At 40.0% G+C, this 20,597-nt stretch overlaps 1 protein-coding gene across 3 annotated transcripts in view; it reads right to left on the bottom strand.

The window, feature by feature from the left end:
• Nucleotides 1-19,895, bottom strand: part of corin (corin, serine peptidase) — a 120,380-nt gene extending 100,485 nt beyond the window's left edge. The window contains exons 1-3 of one of the 3 annotated variants that reach the window (XM_052039870.1): nt 19,818-19,895; nt 14,339-14,492; nt 4,234-4,686 (exon numbers count right to left, since the gene is read on the bottom strand). In XM_052039870.1, the coding sequence (XP_051895830.1) occupies nt 4,234-4,686; nt 14,339-14,459 (574 nt within the window). In that variant the 5' untranslated portion in view covers nt 14,460-14,492; nt 19,818-19,895. Of the gene's footprint in view, nt 1-4,233; nt 4,687-14,338; nt 14,493-16,909; nt 17,028-19,817 lie in introns of those variants that run through there. The other 2 variants (XM_052039852.1, XM_052039861.1) reach the window with 2 other exon arrangements.
• Nucleotides 19,896-20,597: the final 702 nt, after the last annotated feature.

Here is a 20,597-nt window from a genome sequence, read left to right as displayed (position 1 = left end):
GCCCAAACAGGCAGGGCAGAATTTATTAGTAGCCTCAATCAGGATGGATGATTAAGGTAGTGGAGCAAAAGTAGAGGAGTGGAGTCCTCCCGTAGACATCCTCCTTCTAAGGAAATACTTTAGAGCCATTGCCACTGTTACTTTGGGCCAAGCAGGGTTAAGAAATTCCAAAATATGGCTCAAATCATTAGCTGCATCTCCCTAATGACAAGTGTCCATGACCAATGTAATACAGGTCACAGCAGCTGGGAGAAGTGGGGGTGGATGCTGGAAATATCATTGGAAATGTTTATTATGAATCATAATGTCAAGTTAAGATATGTGCAGAAAAGATGCTTCTAATTTATATGATCAAACTAAGGTTAATTTAAGGGGACTTTGTCTGAGGCAAATCATCATTTGACATTTAGTTTAGATGCCTTAAATTGCATCAGCTATTCAAATTGCGCCAAATCACCAGAGGCTGAATTCCAGTACTTGAGAGCTGGCATTAAGAAGAACACAACCAATTTTATGACTACAATTGTGAAATACTTAAATCTGTTCCAATACTAAGTTTAGAGTTCATTTGCCAATCTTATTGGCCTAGTACATAAAATCTAGAATAAAAAAATCAGTGGACAAGCCAGTGAATTAGCTGACAGCTAGCAATCACAAAGTACTATGGTATTGTGAAGTGAACCACAAATACTGATGCCGTTTTTGGAAACACAAGAGACTGTAGATGCTGAATCTAGCGCAAAAACAAAACTGAAGGAACTCAACGGGTCAAGTAGCACCTGTGGAGGCAAAGGGATTGTCGACGTTTCAGGTCAAGACCCTGCATCAGGACTGAGGGTGTAGGGGGGAGATAGCCAGTATAAGGAGGTGAGAGAAAAGAGTGATATGGGGGTTGTCTATCCCCTCCACCAACTGGTTCCACCTGCCCACCATCTCCCTCCTCACTTCGCCTGCCTCTCACCTCATTATACTGGCTCTCTCTCCTGTACACTCTCAGTCCAGATGCAGAGTCGCGACCTGAAATGTTGACTATCCCTTGACCTCCACAAATGCTGCTTGACCCACTGAGTTCCACCAGCAGTTCGTTTTTTACTCCCGATTCCTTTAATGACTGGTGTAGCTATCACTAAAGGATCCAATCTAATTGTGAGATTATATAAGATTCTAAAATCCTTGTCCCTTTTTTGAATGGTGTACTCAGTGAATATCCTTTTAGATGATACACATCTACAATAGTCCCAGACATCCCTTAAATAGGTCTAAGCAAGAACAAAGCAATACTCTTTTGACCTTCATTAAGCAGTGCAGACGTTATTTGTGCTGGCTATTGCAAGCTGGAAGGCCTTAAAAAGTGTGCAACAAAATGGTATTTGAACTATCAAGGCTACTTTCATAGCTCTTCTTAAGGATCGCCATCACAATTTCTTCCCAAGGTAAAGATCTGCTGCAAATTCTTCCAAAAAGAAAAAGTCTTCATTTGAAGCTTCAAGAAACCAAATCAATTTACTACCATTAAATTACTAATTAAATGGACAATTAATTCCATCAGCAAAGGAGTTAGCTTATATTTTCTAATTACATATAACTGAGGGTTAAGTACAGGCAAGATAACTGCTCTTCCCCCTTCAAATCCTGTCCTAGAATCCTTCACCTCCACCTTGGAGATGAGTCTATGATAAAACATCTCATCCAAAAGATGGTACCTCTGGCAGTGTAACAGTCCATCAGTACTGGCTTCCCAGCCTGGATTTGTATGCTCAAATCTCTGGAGTGGGATTTGAACACAACTTTCTGGCTTAGAGATGAATGTTTCCAATGGGCCACGACTGACCCCACCTCCCCTCCCCCTCACCCTCACCATAAGTATTTCAGCTCAATTCTCTACCATCCAAATTAAAACATGGACAGTTACTTTCTATAGTAGTTATTTCCATTGTCTCAGCAGCTATAGCTGTTGTTACATTCCATCCCAATCAGCATTTTAAAGATTTAAATCATATCCCCACCATGCAACAATGGGGCCAATTCTTACTGGAATGGGCATCTCAGTAATTAGACAATGCCATAGACCCATAGTCATATATCAAGGAAATGGACTCTTTGGCCCACGATTATCTGTGCCAGCCATCAATCACCAATCTATACATGTAATTTTCCAGCATTTGATCAGTAGCTAGTTTTTCAAGTGCTTATCTAAATGCTTCTTAATTGTTACAAGAATAACCATCTCTGCCTCAGGGCTTGTGCTGGCCATCTACCCACAGGGCTTGGGTGGGGCTTGTGGTGGCCATCCTTCTAGATCTAAGGAAGGTTAAGTTCGGGGAATGGAAAGCATGGGCAGTGAATGCAGGTGGCAGTTCCAGCAGGCTGACATTATTGGTCCAGTCCAAACAGTTGCAGATTCTCCAGTCACTATTTAATGACCTGGATTCAACCTAGCCAAGTTTCTTTGAAATGTCTTGAAGGCAACAAAATAGTCTTGAAGGCAACAAAATAGTCTTGAAGGCAATGCTTCTAGAGGAGCAATACACCAAGTGATATCTACAAGGTCAAAATAACTAATTTGATTTAGAATCAAATGTCCTTGAGATGCCACCCAATGCTAGGACAGCCATTCTGCTAGCAGGTCAGTGATGACTGTGAACTTCCAGTTAATGGTTAGCACTCTCATTAATACAAATTTAAACTTGGTTATGTTATAGTCATTTGCAACTCTTTAATCCAAGTACATAACTGGAATATATTAATCCTGCAAACTTCACTTGCACTCAACACATAGCTTCAATAAGTCCTTTCAGCTAATTGCAGTGGTTAGCATAATGCTATTACAGCACCAGCAATCGGGGTTCAATTCCCGCTGCTGGCTGTAAGGAGTTTGTACGTTCTCCCCATGACTGTGTGGGCCTCCTCAGGTGCTCCGGTTTCCTCCCACATTCCAAAGATGTACAGGTTAATAGGTTAACATGGATGGAATTGGGTGGCATGGGCTCATTGGGCCGGAAGGGCCTGTTACCGTGCTGTATAAATATAAGTTTTTTTAAAGTTCTTAAGAAATTTTATAAGCCTTTAAATACAGGGGCAGCCAAAAAAGTAGCAACTTTATTTACTTTGCCTCCAAAGAAGATGAACTCTTGGGGTGTATAGGATGCACAATAGCAGTTAAAAAAAATCCTGACATTAGTAACTGCACCATGCTTTTGTTTACTAATTTCTTGAACAGGAACTGGGGCAAACACACCACGAGTGCAATGTACCCACCTGATGGCCAACTGACCATCTATTCCATTACCCCTACAAGTCAACAAAACAGCAATAATCTCCACAAAAGTATAAATCTCTGGATTGGGGACAGGAGGATTGATAAAAGCGCACAGGACTCAGAACAAAACTAAAAGAAAATAAAAATGAGTTAAAAAGATGCTTTTCCAGAGAATATCATTTAGAACAGATACCCAGCCAAAGCCATAAGTATTATCTTGACGAAATCCTTCAAAAAAAAGTAGTAAATGTTTGGTTAGAAATATAACTGGAAGTTGTGATGACATATACATGGATAGTGTTGATCGAACAATCCACAGGTTGTTGGGTCCTTAACAGTTACCCCAAATAACATGTTCTCAAAGGTGATTTCTCAGGATGAATACAGTAGGATAAACATTTGATAAGTGTTCCAGTTTAACAATTTACATTTTTGAGAGGAGGTATGAAGGTTTCCTCAGGCAATTAAATGGGTTAAATAAAGCTATGATACAGCAGACAGTGTATGGTATATGACTAGAAGGGACTCCCATGTTCCATATTTCATGTCTCCAGCCTGTCACAGCTATTCCTTCTATCTCTCCTTGTTCTCTGATATACACCTGTTTTCATGTTATCTCATTCTTCCTCTTCTGATGAAAAGTTACTGACCCTGAAACACGAATTCTATTGCTCTTTTCATAGAAGCATCCTCATCTGTTGAGTATCTCCAACATTGTTGATTTTTATTTCAGATGTCCAGCATCTGTTGTCTTTTGCTTTTTGCTCACTTAGGTATGGCAGATTATGGAAAAGCAATGGTCTTATTTACCTGCTGTAATGTCTTTATATACTACAAAATATGCACCTTCCAATATCAGAACCAATAGAAAGTCAATGGACAAGATTAATATTTTAAAGGAGTTGAAAGTTTGTCTCTGGCTAAGTGAAAATAAAAAGAACAGTTTATTGAATACAAGCTAAATAAACTCTTACCATAGTTGGTGTCAAAAGATACAGCTTTATATGTTGTGTCAACATCTGTTGTATTGCTGGTGGTTTTGAGGATGGGGAAAGAAGTCTTGAGAATTGAGACGTTGGTAGGTGGCTCAGGGGCATAAGTTTCATTTGTCTTCTGAGCAAATGATCTTGTGCCCTCCACATGCAATAGCGAGTCCTCGCTGCCGTCATCAAAATTGACTGATGTGTTGTGTGTAAAAGCCAAAAAACTGTCCTCCTGCATGATCTTGGTGCTCAACCGTTCTTTATTCAAATCAGTCAACAGGTCTTCACCATTTAGGCCAACAGTAGTTGAGACATTTGTTACCACAAAAGGAGAAAGCGTCCCCCAGTCTATACGTTGTGGCATTCCTGAACTGTTTCCAGTGTCTGTGTAAGGAGTGATGAATGCATTATTCTTTTGATCAAAAAATCCATTACCGATTACACCTGGCGAAAAACAATGAAGTAAGAGGTTAGTTGACCATTCTGAGTAAATTCCTTGGAGTAATTTTCAAATGTGCCCCCTTTCTGTTTTGTTAATTTTAGTGGAACAGGAAGAACCTTATTCCCCCAAAGGTGTATATTGCACCCATTATGCGAAATGCTTAGTAGGCTACAAAGACTTCCTGAGAGGACTGTGCCCAGGAATTATATTTACTGCCACTCAGAAGACACACATGGGTCCTTAAAATTATGTGCTGACCAATATGTAATCTGATGGTTTAGATGATTAAGGAAGGACAGGGGGCCTCTGCTGTCATTAAATAAAAGCAGTATACAATTTTGATTAGCCTTTTGATCAGCACAGGGATGCACAGATACTTCTTAAATTATAATGGGGTATATGGTATTGTGGCAGGACATCTAACACCATCAGTTAGACTTGTCCTTGCATGTTTAAGCTTTTAGATTTTTTTGCACAACACGTCACAGTGTCCAAACCGATAATGCCACAGTGAGGTAAAATGGGGTATCTGATTTGTGAGAGTAGGACAAGCAACAGGGTATCAACCTAACCAAATACTGTATATCATTAGAGGTACTCAGGTGAACATGCACCTGTCTACGTTGGGGGATCTGTGATGAAGAAAGTCAGCAGCTTTAAATTCCAGGACCAGGGCCACAAGTTTCTTCTTTCAGTTGGTAATAAAGGTTTCCATATGAAGCACGTTTTGTTTAAAATGAGTATAGACCCATCAGCAAAAGCCAAGCTCTAGTTTGTCACTAATTGACCAGCAGAACTTTTTACAGATTGGGGGAACACATATTAGGGATAAATATTAAATGATTTTATGTCCAGCATAATCTGATAGGAATGTTTATTTACACTGATTCTAAAAGGGACATCATTCTGTTAAGAATACCAAATTCATTTGTTTTGACAAGCATTCCATATTGTTTTTACTTTTTTTTCCTCTTATGCCTAAAATGTCACAGAGTATGCCTCTCAATTTAAAACTGTGCAATCAGTGGGCAACGTGATTACATCACCCAACCACTGTCATTTTTAGAACCTGGCCATATAACATTAGGCTAGTGAGTCGTGAACATTGTTGAAGCAATCACAGTTAGCGTGAGGGTCAAGGGGCTGCAAATTCTGGCAGTCATGATGTGGAGCTAAGCTGGATGCAAGTAATTGGACATGCTTGGATACACGGGGCACAATAGTGGGCTGACAGAATCTAGAAGCCCAAAAAAAAATTGAAAGAAATAACAAAAAAAGGTTTCTTTTACCTACAAGAAACAGCAGTGATTTCTTTTTGTGAGGCTACCTTATACTTGGTACCAAATAGTGAGTGAGGTTGGGGTAGGAGGGATAGTCGTTGGTGAAAAGTGAGTTAATAATGTGTAGTAGTTATTCCAAAAGTGTATCTAGGATGCCTCTTAATACACGGAATGAAGGTCCCACCTGAAACTGCTGGGAGCCAAGGGTGGGCATGGGAAGCATTCAGAAAAAGGATAGTGGCTAGGAATACACAGAAAATAGGACTACAAGTAAAACACCATAGCCTTCAGCCTCCTATTGTCCAGATTGCTCCTGGCAGAGCTTGTGAGCATCAGTAACAAAAGGAAGAAATGTATTAATCCGGTAAACTGAATAGTATGTAATTGCACTTCACATCAATTGTATTTCATCCTGTTGCTCCAAAAAAAGAGAAAAATGTAGGTACAAAAAAAGTTGCACTAATATGTATTATCTATATGAAAGACTTCCAGTGGAAAATATGGAAATAAAACAGGTCGTTGATTCTTCTCACAGTCTTCAAATTAATGTGTTTGAGATATCTTCATACCCAAGGCATTTGTCCTGGTAAATAGTCATCAGAGTCACATTCTTATGTGCTCCTGCATTCAGTTTTGCATTTTCATGTCATGCTATTTCAGTCACATTTCAGTCCATATTTGATTCCAGCTTAAAATCTCATCACTGTCAAGGATAGCGTAAAATATGGATCTGTTGAAGAGCACGTGCATCTTTCCAGTCTATATCAAAAAACAATCTGCTGGAGGAACTCAGCAGGTCTGGCAGCATCTGTGGAGGGAAATGGACAGTTGACATTTTGAGCCAAGACCCTTCATCTGAACTGAAAGGCAAAGAGGAGACAGCCAGGATGAAGAGGTGAGGGAAAGGGGTGGAGCAACAGCTGACAAGTGATTAGGTGGATCCAGGTGAGGAGGGTGGATAGGCAGATGAGGGAGGGAACATTAGAAATAGCAATAGAGGCTGGGAGGTGATGGGTGGAGGCAACAAAGGGCTGCTGCTGATGGAATCTGAAAGGAAAGCAAGGTGGACCATGGAACCCAACTTGGGCAGATGGGAACAGTAGGGGGAGCGGACCCAGTGGGAGGACTGTGTGGGTGGTGGGCAGATAGAGTGGGTGTAGGAGGAAAGGGACAAAGGGGGAGCAGATTACCTGAAATTGGGGAATTCAATGTTCATGCAGTTGGATTGTAGACTACCCAGGCAGACTAGGAGGTGTTGTTCCTCTGTTTGGCATTTAGCCTCACCCTGGAAGTGGGGGAGGCCAAGGACAGACAGGTCAGTGTGGGAATAGGGAGGGGAATTAAACTGGCTAGCCACTGGAATCTCCAGACAGCCATGGTGGGCTGACTGCAGATGCTCGGTAAAGCGGTCGCCTAGTCTGTGGTTTGTTTTTTTGCTCCAGGTTCCAGCATCTGTAGTCTGTTGTGTTTCCATTTTCCTGTCTATGTGTTTACACCTTAAATTCAAGCCATTGAACTTAAAGCTTTTTTAACTGAGAAAGAAGCCTAGGAGAGCTTCACAGAGGCAAAAGCAAAATTTGTTCAGCAAGTCAATAAGAAATTATTATACTAAAGATAACAAAAGTCTTGGACAAACAGGTAGGTTTTAAGAAGGGCTGTAAAGAGGGAAGCAGAATGGGATTCCAAACTGTTGAACTGTGTAGATGAAGACACAGCCTGCAATGATAAAGTTAAAGAGATACAATGTCTGAGAGACCTCGGTCAATGGAGGGGTTGTTCCTGAGCTGGAAAAGATTACAAAGCCTAGTACAGTATAACCATGTATGGCTTTAAGAACAAGCATCAGAACATATATTCAAAGCTTTGTAGGATCAAAGATTGAGCTAGAAGGTTGGGAAATGGGACACCAGTCAGTAAAGGCTGGAGCTAACAGATGCTTGCATTGGTTCCGGTGGCAAATGGGCTGAGATTAGGATGGAGGTGGGCAATATTATGAAGACAGCAACATTTTAATGGCCAGACACAGAGTTGAGTAGGACAATGATTTTTCTAGGTCAGCTGGAAAAATTGGCAAGAAAACAAAAACTGATGGCAAAGGTACTGTGGGTGACAGAGACCAGGCTAGCATTTATTGCCCTTCTCTAATTACCATTAAGATGATGATGGTGAACTACCCAAGAGCATTGTGGTGAAGGTAGTCCCACAACACTAATGGGAAGAGAGTTCCAGGATTTAAATCCAGAAAACAACAAAGTATTGGTGATACATTTCCAAGTCAGGATGGTGTGTGACTTAGAGGGGAGCCTAAGACGGTGGTGTTCCCATGTGCCTGCCGCCCTCGTCCTTCTTGATGGTAGAAATTATGGGTTTGGGAAGTGCTATTGAGGTAACTTAGGTGAGTAACAATAGTGCATTTAGTAGACAGCAAAGATTGGTCATGGAATAAGAGGCGATATCTGAACATAAATAGATTTTCTTATTCGATGTACTGAAAGCATTGCTCAAAAGATGCATTGAGAAAACATTTTAGTTCCTTGTGCCACCCACATACAGGTCAGGACCAAAAGTTTATGTGATATTGTTTAGACAAAGCTACACAGTGAATTAATAGAAACTTAATATCGTTAGCTCAATCAGTGAAACTGGAACAAAGACGTTCAGTTTGCATTACCCATTTTAGCACCTTCACTTAATTCAAGCAATATCTTAAATAGCAATATTTTTGACTTACTAAGTGGGAAAAACTATTATACTGTTGCCTAGGGAACAGTCCAGAAGGCATCAGACCTGCAAAGAGTTGTAGTGTGGATTTGGGGGAGGCATCCAGTGGAGGCAAGTTACAACGCCAAGACAAGCTCTTCATTTAAGAGCATATGAAGTAGAAGCAGAAGGCTATTTGGTCCCTTGCACCTGCTCTGCCATTAAACAGGATCACGGGTCATCTTTTACCTTGGGTCCACTTTCCTGCACTAACCTCATACCCCTCAATTCCATTAACTTAGATTTACGATATTTGAACTCAGACCCACGCATCCATTTGTGTTTACATCTGTTTAAAATGAAATTAGCATTGAACCAATTAAAATATTAAAATTAATAACATTTTGAATGATGCAGCTAAAATTGTCAAATACTAAACAAGAAGTTGTCACCCAATGGCATCATGCTCATTAAAGCCATCTCCAGAATACAAAAAATAGAAAAAAAATACACATTTATAAAGGAAATACAAAAGAACTTCAGAAGTATACTCCTGAAATCTGAGAAAAGAAAGCAGCAAATTTGTGCAGAGTAAGATCGTAACAAGACCATTGAGTGGCAATATCGTAATATGCATCACAGACAATGCGTCTTGCCTATTGGAATTGCCAGTCCTGAGCCCATCTACAAAATCCACAGCATCACAGAGTCAGTCATACAGCATGGATGCAAGTCATTCAATCCATCACATCCATGCCAACCAGAGGGCATCCATCCATATTAATACCACCTCCCAGCACTTGGCGCATAGCCTTCTATCCCTAGGTTCTTTAAATGCTCGTCTAGACTCTTCTTAAATGCTATCAGTGACATTGCTTCCACCGCTCTCTCCAATACGCATGCAGAGTGATGTGGTGTGCCACGGGGACAACCTGCCAAAGCTCAGCTGGGAGTTCAAAGAACAATGTTTGCTGTGACTATGCTTCTACCTGACCAATTTTCTACATTGTTGGGTAGATGTCAGTTTAACTGCACAGGGACCAGCTTGGCCAGAGGCACAGCTAGTTCTGAGTAAAGTTCTTTAGAACCATATCTGGGATGTTGTCTGGTCTCATACCATTGCTGTATCCAAATGTGGACCAAAAGCTGAATTCCAGAGGCAAGGTGAGAGTGACTGCCCTTGACAACAGGGTAGTATTTGACTGAGCTTGGAATCAAGGAAAAAACACTCCGACGATTGGAGTCACACCTCACACAGAGGATGGTTACTGGAGGTCAATCACCCCAGCCCTAGGACATCATTGTAGGACATCCTCAGAACAATGTCCTCGGTGCAACTGCCTTCAGTAATTTTACTAATTTCAGTGGTTTCATTAATCACCTTACTTCTATCTTATGGTAAGAAGTGAAAATGGCCACTGACATTTGCACAATGTTCAGTTCCGTTTGCAATGCATCCGCAACTAAACCAGCCCATGTCTGCTTGCAGCAAGACCTAGACAACAGTCAGGCATGGGTTGACAAGTGGCATGTACTAGTTAAGCCATGAATGTGCCACACAATAACCATCTCCAACAAGAAAGACTCTAGCCACCGATTCTTGCCGTTAATTAGCGTTACCATTACCAACATTCGGGGGTGATCATTGACCAGAAACTTAACTGGCAGCCATATAATTACCACAGCTACAAAAGCAGATCAGAGCTGTCCTGTGCAAGTGACATACCTTCTGATGCTCCAAAATCTTTCCATTATCTATATGGCAAAAGACAGGAGTGTGATGGAGTACTCTCCACTTGCCTGGTCCAATAGCTCTCAAGATGCTGAACAGCATCCAGAGCAAAACAACTACTTAACTGGTACCCCACTCACTGCCATAAACATACATTGCCCCCACCAACAGCACACACCGACTGTAGGGCGTATCGTCCACAAAACACACTGCAATTATTCACCCAGGCTACTCCAACAGAACCTCCACAACCCATGACCTCTACCTCAGAGAGGGGCAATAGCAGAAGGCACATGGAAACACCACATCCTGCAGGTTCTCTTCCAAGTTGTACAGTCTGGATTTGGGAATACATCTCCATCACTGGGTCAAAATCCCAAAACTCCCAGTCCAATAGCTCATCATCACCTGCTAAAAGGCTGTTAGGATAGGCAATAAATGCTGGCCTTGCCAGCAAAGCCCAGATCCTAAACAAACTACTAAATGAAAATAAAGTAATCATCACTTGGTTTACATTTTTGGATTCGACATGCAAATTCAGAATAGTTTTAAGAAAATAAATAGGAATAATGAAATGATGCAGAATTTTATAACTTTTCTGGATGCTCGAATTAAAACAAACCAAGTAATCTTCCTCATCAAAAAAAACTGTAAAGAGAAATCACAACTTCTTCATCAGTTGAATTATGAGAAGCAACACATAAGCAATAAACATTTATAGAAATAGAAATTATTTTTATAGCAGACTACAAACAACTTGTACCAAACAAAAATTCAATGGTAGAAAACAAATTGGAAACAAACGGAAGCAATCATGAGAGGAAACCTACAGAATTAGTAGAGCAAACCCATCTGTTAAAGATGTGATCATACCCAATTCTGGCAACAGGGTGGTATACAGTGAAAACTGTTTTGATTTTAGTATTTTGAAGTTGTTATCCAAGCCATTAACTCTTATCTGCTTAGAACTTGATTGGTTTCAGCCTTCCTTTTGGCTTCCCAAGATTCTTTATTGTAGTTAGATATTCAATGGAAACATCATGATAGCAATAAGCTCTTGCAAGCACATAATTCTATAGAAAGGTTATTAGACTCAATGGGGCACTTTGCTGAATCTACACTGTTGACTGCCAACCTCGCCCTCTGGCAATGCCAAATCAGAAATTTAGGTGTGAGCTGTCTCCTCGTTGTTCCAAAATTTCATTTTTCAAAGTTACACTTCCAACACATGAAGATCCAAGTGGTCTGTGAGGTTTCAAAGACATCATCCCTCATATGGTATAAACTTACGCTGTTTATTTGACCACAGATCATGTAGAGCAAACTGAATTGATGAACAAGGTAAGCAATAATAGCTTCTGATAGGAAGTTGTAAACTAAAGTGAGACTTGATTCCAGTGAAATGCATCCACATGCACAAAAGTCCAAACTAGAAAGCAAACAAGAAAATCATATTGACAGCACACCACTGTTCAAGAAGATCAGATGCATCTAATTACATTGATGAGTCTTTCATATATGAAGAAACTAATTTAAATGTTAAATCAACCAGCAGCTCAGGTGAAAGAAAGCAACAAAATTCAATGTTCTTCAGATTATTTGTTGCACAAGTTTCATAACTAAACAAAGCATCTATCACCAAATATATGAATAAGATAAGTGATGAGAAACCTTCTACATCCAAATGTGCAATGTTTTACTGCTATCTTACTGATTATATTTAGATAAGTGTTCAAGGTATTTAAAAAAATTGGCATAATAGCTTTAAATTAGTACATTCAAAATGCATAATTCCCCTGTGTGCAAACTGTTCACAAACTACTCATCTTATGTTCACATTATACCAAACTACTTAGCCTCTATATTTAACACTGGGAAATAACATTTTATTTTTCAACCAAATGAATCAAATCCATCACCAAATTTGTGTCCAAAATGTTCACCACTTCAGGTGTTTATAGGTTACTAAATAACAAAACCCGCATTCAGCAACAGTGGATATATTTTGATACTAAAATCGACATGTGTACAGCATTAAAATATTTAATGAAATCAGGAGGTGTTCTTGATAGTGAAGAAAGTTATTGTAGATCAAAGGGGCATCTTGATCAGTTGGGGAAGTGGGCTGAGGAGTGGCAAATGGATTTCAATATAGATGTGTGAGGTGATGCATTTTGGAAAATCAAACCAGTGTAGGATTTATAACAATGAATGGGTAGGGCACTAGGGAGTGTAATGGAAAAGAGGGACCTAAGAGTACTGGTGTATAGTTCACTGAAAGCAGCGTCACAGGTAGACATGGTGGTGAAAAAGGTGTTTAGCATGCTGGCCTTCATCAGCCAGGGCATTGAGTTTAGGAGTTGGGACATTATTTTGCAGTTATATAAGTTGTTGGTGAGGCCACACTTGGAGTACTGTGTACATCTTTGGTCACCCTGTTATAGGAAGACTGGAAAGAGTGCAGAAAAGATTTATGAGGATGTTGCCAGGATTAGAGGGCCTGAGTTACAGGGAGAAGTTGGCCAGGCTAGGTCTTTATTCTTTGGAACGTAGGAGAATGAGGGGCGACCTTATAGAAATGTTTAAAATTATGAGAGGTATAGATAAGGTGGACGGTAACAGTCTTTTCCCCAGGATAGGGGAGTCCAAAACTATGGGGCATAGATTTAGGGTGTGAGGCGAAAGATTTAAAATGGACCTGAGGGGCAACTTTTTCACGCAGAGGGTGGTGAGTATATGGAACAAGCTGCCAGAGGAAGCAGTCGAGTCAGGTACAATAGCATCATTTTAGAAGCATGGATAGGTGCATGAATGGGGAGGGGCTTAGAGGGATATGAGCTGTATGCAGGAAATTGGGACTAGCTGGGTGGGCACCATGGTCAGCATGAACTCATTGGGCCAAAGGGCTTGTATCCGTGCTGTATTGCTCTATGACTCTATGTTGAAATCACAAACTATCTACTAAACATTCCACTATATATTTCTGTATTATACTTCTGGTGGAAAATTGCTCCATCTCAGACACATTAAGTTTTCTTTTTAACATCTTGGCGATGAACTTTAACAATGCATAAACAATAAATCAAGATTCCAAACAGAGTTCAATATAAGGAACTGGTGACTTTACAAAACAATTTTGTGACATCCAATGACAATTTCTGTCTCCTTCTGGAATTGTGGCTACCCAACGATTAAGATGATGCTCATTTTTCCTATTCAAGGAAACATTCCTGAAAAGTATACTTCTACATCTCAGAACGCGACATTAAATAGTGTGTGCTTTTTTTGCATTCATGGTGTTGCAAGATTATATATTAGAGTCACCTGTTACATTTGCTGGTCACTGCAACCCATGTTCCGACATACACCAGAAGCCGTTTCTTAGCAATGAAAACAGAAATACCTTGTATGTTACGAAATACAACATAACGGAAAGGCAGGGATACGTGGGTTCCCTTTTTGTCGGTTTAGGTGTATCTTGATGGATTCATTGCGTCAGACACCAGTCCAGTAACAATATAAGATTTAACTTTGTTTATCCCGGTTATCCAACATCCTATTTTTAGGCTCTGGATGGAGCCTCATTATGGGGCAGGAGAAACTAATCTGATTTCACTGTAGACTCACCAAGTCAGAACCACAGTAACGACTAGCTCAAAACTTCTAGTGAATGTTCACTCCCTGGATTCCCCAGTATGATCTTGCTTGCACAAAATAATTAGCATTTGCACCACCATTTCTCATAATGTGGGGACCTTTGGACATTCGAGCACATGTGTAAGCATTGAGAGCCAAAATAAATAACAGGCACTCCATTAAGGCGTTCGGTAATTTAGAGCGCGATGTGCGCAAATTTCATTACGCCTTAGAAAGATCAAAATATCTAAAGTACAAACCCACACCCACATACACGGTCGCCGACAAGTACTGAAACCACCTTACCTACAAATGCCAAGAGGATTACCAGCACACAGATGAAAGCGCAGACACATGGAATAAGTATCAACAGTAGGAGGCGGAGGTGCTTGACTGATCCTAGCTTCTGTGGACAAGCAATCCCCATGTTGCTTTCATCTGTCCCCAGCACCTGCTCCAGCTGGAAAGAAGAAAGGCATCAGTAGCCCCGAGCGTCCGTGCCCACAACCGAATGCAATCCACGAGCACGACATTCAAAAACGCTGCAAAGTTCAACAGGACATTTCGCGTGATTTAGAATTAACTCAATGTTTCAGCGCTGCACATTTTGAACATTTTTTTGCAGCCAATATAGGTGTTAAGTAAACAAAGCACAAGCTGCAATAAAACAGAGTATGTTGGAAACACACAGATCATGCAGATCAGGTTTAAACGACTTGAACTGACAACTGGGCTGACTAATGAAAATTAAGACATTGAACGGGGGAAAGGAGATGCTCGGGTATCCTATACACCGAATCATATCCAATTAGGGACGAATAGTTGGTGATGGGAATGCAGCGATTTTTACAATGTCAGTTAACGCTAGTTTCTAATTCTTTACCGCACTAAAGGAGCTGCGCCTCCCCCATCCACTCCATGAACTTCTCCCTATACTTAAACCGAGCGCGGTTCAGGCAAACAAAACATGCAAATTGCAAATGACCTGCGTGATCATAGGATCTGATGAAACAATACATGGCCATGGTTTGTATTTCAACCCCAAGGAAAATAATCCGCCTCTCCTTAATTCCCAAGACTTTCACTCACAGCCAGCCGCCTATGCACCATCAAATTGGAGCTGCCGCAGGGTCCTAATGCCGCGGGTGTTCTCTCCTACTCTGACTAAATAACCCTCATGCGTTTTAGGAACACCGGAAATAGGAGCAGGAGTGGGCGATCGGTCCCTCAAGCCCGATTCAACAAGATCAAAGCTATTCTTGTTCATCAGATGCAATCTTCTTGTCTCATCCCTTGTTTCCCCTAGTATCCAGAAACGAGTAGAGAGGGCATTGGAAAAAAAAGCAATTTGGCGATTAAAAAGTCGCGCTGGTTAAGTTCAGCTTCTGAGCATCAAACTGTGTTAGTACGATGTACTGGTACCTTCAACAATTTCCCCACACAGATTGCAAGACTGTAACGTATTTATAACTTTTTCGTACTATTTTAAAGACATATTCACTGCCGTCACTTAGGTTTTGATCAGGAACCACACGGAAAATCACACCAGAACCCCGGGGTAAACCTGTCATTAACTCTCTATGTCCTATTGCTGGCTACTTGTTTTTAAACCGGTATTATTTGCCTTCAGAGTTTCCAATCTCGTAGTAGATTGTCCAGAATTTGAAATATCGCTTAGAATTGCGTTATTTTTAGCCCTGGGTCTGTTTGGGTAACGAGGGTTGGATCAGGGGTCAGACCTTTCACGGAAGAAGCCAAGTTGGACTTCACATCGCCAAAGAGGCTGTTTACAGGGGCAGTTGTACTTCCAGCCTGCCGGTCCATACCACACAATTCGCACTACGTCGAGCAGAGGCAGAAAGACAGAGGACACGAGTAAAAGCTTAAGAGTTTACATCAAACGAACTAAAGAAACTGCTCTGACTGAAGTGATTTTCCTCTGATAATGGGTGCGCAGGATCAGAATGATTCTGGTATAAGTACCGTGGATAAAAGCTTCAGAGAAGTTGCTAACTCCTGCATTTTGATCGCCAGAGTTCAGTGAAGAAATAGAACTAAATTTACGTTTCAAAGAGACAACAGGAATAAAGAAACCCGGACACGACTGTGATTTCTGAGAGAAAAATAAATCAAACCGATTGTCCTTATAAACCTGAACATTTTCATGGGACAAATCCCATACTGATGTCAGTTTTACATTTCACAAAACACTGTCTAACACCACAGAACACAAGGAAAGTGAAGATCTTTCTGCTCTCATCATTAAATTTCATTCCGACGCAAATTTAAGCACAGAAACAGACCACTTTTTTTTTTAAAACGACGAGCTACGGGAGCATAAAACCACTTGAAGCTGATGTGAGAGAGTAACTCAACCCTGCAGCACTACCTGCAACAGGACTTAATTCCACGGCAGTGGAACACACCCATTTAGAATGAAACCAGGCAAACTAGAGACAACGAATCTCCTTGCCTGGACAATACATTTACACCAAAACGTACACATCTACTTCACACTATTTTAATTTAACCCTATAATTTTAAACATATAACTCGCACTATATTACACTTATACTTCAATATAGGTAGTATTTTCCTTTATGGTGTCGGTGGTTATGGAAAAATTGCTCTTCGCTTCGGGAAAATGTCGGGTAGTTAGCACAAATTCACCTTACAAACCATTAAAACACAACTAAAGGCTGTTAAGCGATATCCTTCTTTCCCACTCAAGCCTGTTAAATTCAAGTTATTATTGAATTCCAATGGAACAACAGGTATTGGGGGAAATAAAGCAAATACAAAAGAAAGCTGTTCTCTTGAGCGCAAAGCAACCTGTAATCTTCGTGGTGCTAACGTTGGCCCTCGGTTTACTCTTACCCTGGCAGTGTTGACTTGCTGGTACTGCTCCTCAGGCTTCGAAGGAGCGCGTTGTCGCGCTGACAACATTGTAAGATTGGCTGTATCCTACGATCCCCGTTTCCCTCTTCTATCAGACAGCATGAGAAGTGTCACTTCTACTCGTTTTCAATAGGCTCACGCTGAGCTCACAATACTCAGCATTTCAGTACGTAAAAAAACCCCTCCCGCAACCCTGCATTGACAGCGCCTTAAAGCAACACTGATCTAGAAAAGGCTGAACAATAGTAAATTGTATCCTGGTAGGGTTAAAAGTTAACATGTCTGTGAAACTAATTGGAAATTGTGTTTACTTTGTCAAAAGGTTTACTCACAATCAGAATCAGGTTTATTATCACTGACATATGTCGTGAAATTTGTTGTTTTTGCCGCAGCAGTACAGCGCAAGACATAAAAATTACAACAAGTTACAAAAATAAATAGTACAAAAGAGGAATAACGTGGTAGTGTTCAGGCACATTGGATCCTGAATATTGGAACAATATACTCGGAACCAGCGGCAACAGACAAATTAACGGGAGCAGGGCTTCTCAGAATTACAGATGTTCAATGGTACAGCTGTCAGAGGCAGATTCCTTGGTCTTAGCTTCCAACACACGCGGCCATTGTGGTGGCTTCCAAGGAATAAAACGTGCGCCAGCAACTTCAATTCAGTGGTAATTATATCACCTCCAAATCATCAGATTGTGGGTTTGAGTCCCACTGCAGAGTTTTGCTCATTTAACCTAGGTTGCCACACCAAAGCAGTTCTGAGGGAGCACCACACTGGTAAAAGTATTCTTTATCCGAGGAGACCTTTACCCCCTCGACGAGGATGCAATATATACCATGGCAGTGTTTTGAAGAGAATCAGAAGGGTTTTCCCCCTATGTTGACCAATATTTATCATTTAACAATTATCTAAAAGCATACTATGTAATCATCGGGTCCTGTTTGTGAGAGCTATATGTGCATACCTACCTGCTACATTACAGAAATATGTAATTGGCTGGATATCCCAACGTTGTCAAAGGCATTAAACAAATGCATTTTTTCTATGGTTATGTTCTTTAATGTGCATTACTCTTTAAAATAACAAGTGTTCAAAACTGAACAATATTGTAAACAAGTGTTCAATACTAGTATTCTAGGGTTATTATATTTGCCTATGCTGTTAAATTGTTATTAAAATTGTCTTGTGGCTTTTTATAACAGAGCTATAACTATAATTATAACTATAATAGCTATAACTATAATTGATGGGTCAGCCTGGCATATTGATCCCATGTTTGTCTCTGTATCAGAAAGTTCTTGCTTTAAGTCCTATTTCAAGGACAAGATGTAAAACAAGCTCGAACAAACGATCTTGGAGGTGAAGTGTTAACTGTTTCCCTTTCCAAGAGACGGTGCCTGACCTGCTGAGTGCTTCCTTCATTTTCTGCTTTTATTCATGTAAAACAGGATGACATGTCAGTGTTGCATTGTTACAGGTAATATTTTCCAATTAATCTAAGGACTTCTTGTTAAGTTGATAGTAAATATACTATGGTACTTTATTAAAAAGAGCTTCAGGTATCATTATCCCCCAAAAATTTCCTGAAGTAGCACCATAAAAGGAGTTAATAATTTAGCTCACTGGTGTTTGTAGGACATTGTATTTTGAAAATTAACGGCAGTATTTGCACAGTTCATCAACTATGAAATGTTTTATTTTAATTTGCTTTATCTTTTTCTGACAGGTGTTATATTTTATAGTTGTTAATACAAATCTCATTTGTTATCTACCATACTCAAATATAATATAAATCCTTCAGCAAATTTCTGACTGCACACTGGTCCTCCAATAAATAATTGTTAATCATTTGAGAACAAAATTGGAATATAGGCACCTGGTGGCTTCATGCAACATTTCCACCTAATCCAGCTATATACTTCCAAAGGATAGTAGTTCTGGTATTTGCAGTGACAGAAGCATCCCAACAGGAGATACAACTTTCCGATCAAACTAAACTTAACTTTTATTTTTCTGATCTATTTAAAGAAAATTTACCATTTAATAATCTTTTTTAATAAAAATAACAAACCAAAGGACTTGCTTTTATAACTGTGCCTTTCATAATGTCAGGAAATCCCATAGTCAATGAAGTAATTTTAATGTGCAGTCACATTTTGATGTGATTTTTATGAGTAAATATTGATCAAGACATCAGGGAAAGCACACTTGGTCTTCTACAAATATGCCATAGGATATTTTACATCCACCTGGGAGGACAGAAGGAGACTTAGTTTGACTTGATCCTAAAAAGCAGCACCTTGACATCAGTTATAACATCAACCAAAGTCTCTGGAATGGAGTTTGACTTGAAAGATAAAGGGTTATGATGTACGAGGAAAGAAAAGGGAGAGCTAACTTTACAGGAGGGAGGTGTTTAAGGAAGAACAGCATTTGCATATTATCAATTAGGACACAAAGTAAATCAGAATTAATAGTTCAAAGTATAACAGTAGCAGGTGACAGGAAATAATACCTGTATTTAAGAAGGGGAATGGAGCACATCCTGGTTACAAATCATTGCGATCAACATTGCTGGTAGAAAAATAAATGGAATCCCTACCTATAGACAAAAAGAAAAACTGGAGACTTATGAAATATTTAGCATGGATTTCTAAAGGTTGACCAAGAAACCTTCCTTGGTCAACCTTAGTGATTTTTTTTTAAAAAGGAGGCAACAGAGAGTGAACACGGGTAATACAATAGAGGTAATTTAGATGGATTTTCTAAAGGTATTCCAACCAAAAGTCAAAAAATGCATTTCAGGGGACAAGCTGTGGAATAGATTGTCAGCTGGATCCAGGAGAGAAAGGAGAGAATGAAGTAATGGGTACTTACTTGAGCAGAAGGTGGGTTGTGCTATTTCTCAAGCATTGGTGCTGGGACCATTGTGGTTCATTGCTCACATTAATGCTTTACACACTGCAACCAAAAACACAATTTCTAAATAATCAACACCGAGGAAGAATGAAATAAATTACAGGAGAGTAATAAACACATTTTCTATGATTTTATACAAGATAAAAGGAAGCCATTTAACTCATTGTGTCTGTTGCTGTTGAAGAAACACTTGATCTCTCCTTTCAGCACTTGCTCTACAGGTCAAGGCCTTCATTATTGCTCCACATTACGCCCTCAAAAATTCAGTCATCAGTCACAACCTTTCCTTAATGAAGCCATGTTGAATGTCTCTTAAAATAGATTTCAATAACTTGTCCAAGGTTAAACCAATTAAAAATTACAGTCAGAGCATTTGCAATACCCTTCTTTTTTAAAAAATATATAAACAGCCTGGTACGTGTTTCACAGAGACAAGAGAGACTGCCATACTGGAGCAACGCACACAAGACGCTGGAGGAACTCAACAGGTCAGGCAGCATCCATGGAGCAAAATGAACAGTCGATGTTTCAGGCTGAGACCCTTCATCAGTCCTGATGAAGGGTCTCAGCCCAAAACGACAACTGTTCATTTCCTTCTATAGATGCTGCCTGACCTGCTGAGTTCCCCCAGCATTTTGTGTAGGATATGTTTCTTCTGGGCCCTGTTTATTTATCTGTTTCCAAAGACACTAAACCCCCTAATATCATCTCTTCTGCTATATATATCCCATCCAATAT

Source organism: Pristis pectinata, chromosome 2 (assembly GCF_009764475.1).
Source record: "Pristis pectinata isolate sPriPec2 chromosome 2, sPriPec2.1.pri, whole genome shotgun sequence".
NCBI lineage: Eukaryota > Metazoa > Chordata > Chondrichthyes > Rhinopristiformes > Pristidae > Pristis > Pristis pectinata.
Note: the sequence above shows the minus strand (reverse complement) of the source record. Positions and strands in the feature narration are given on the sequence as shown.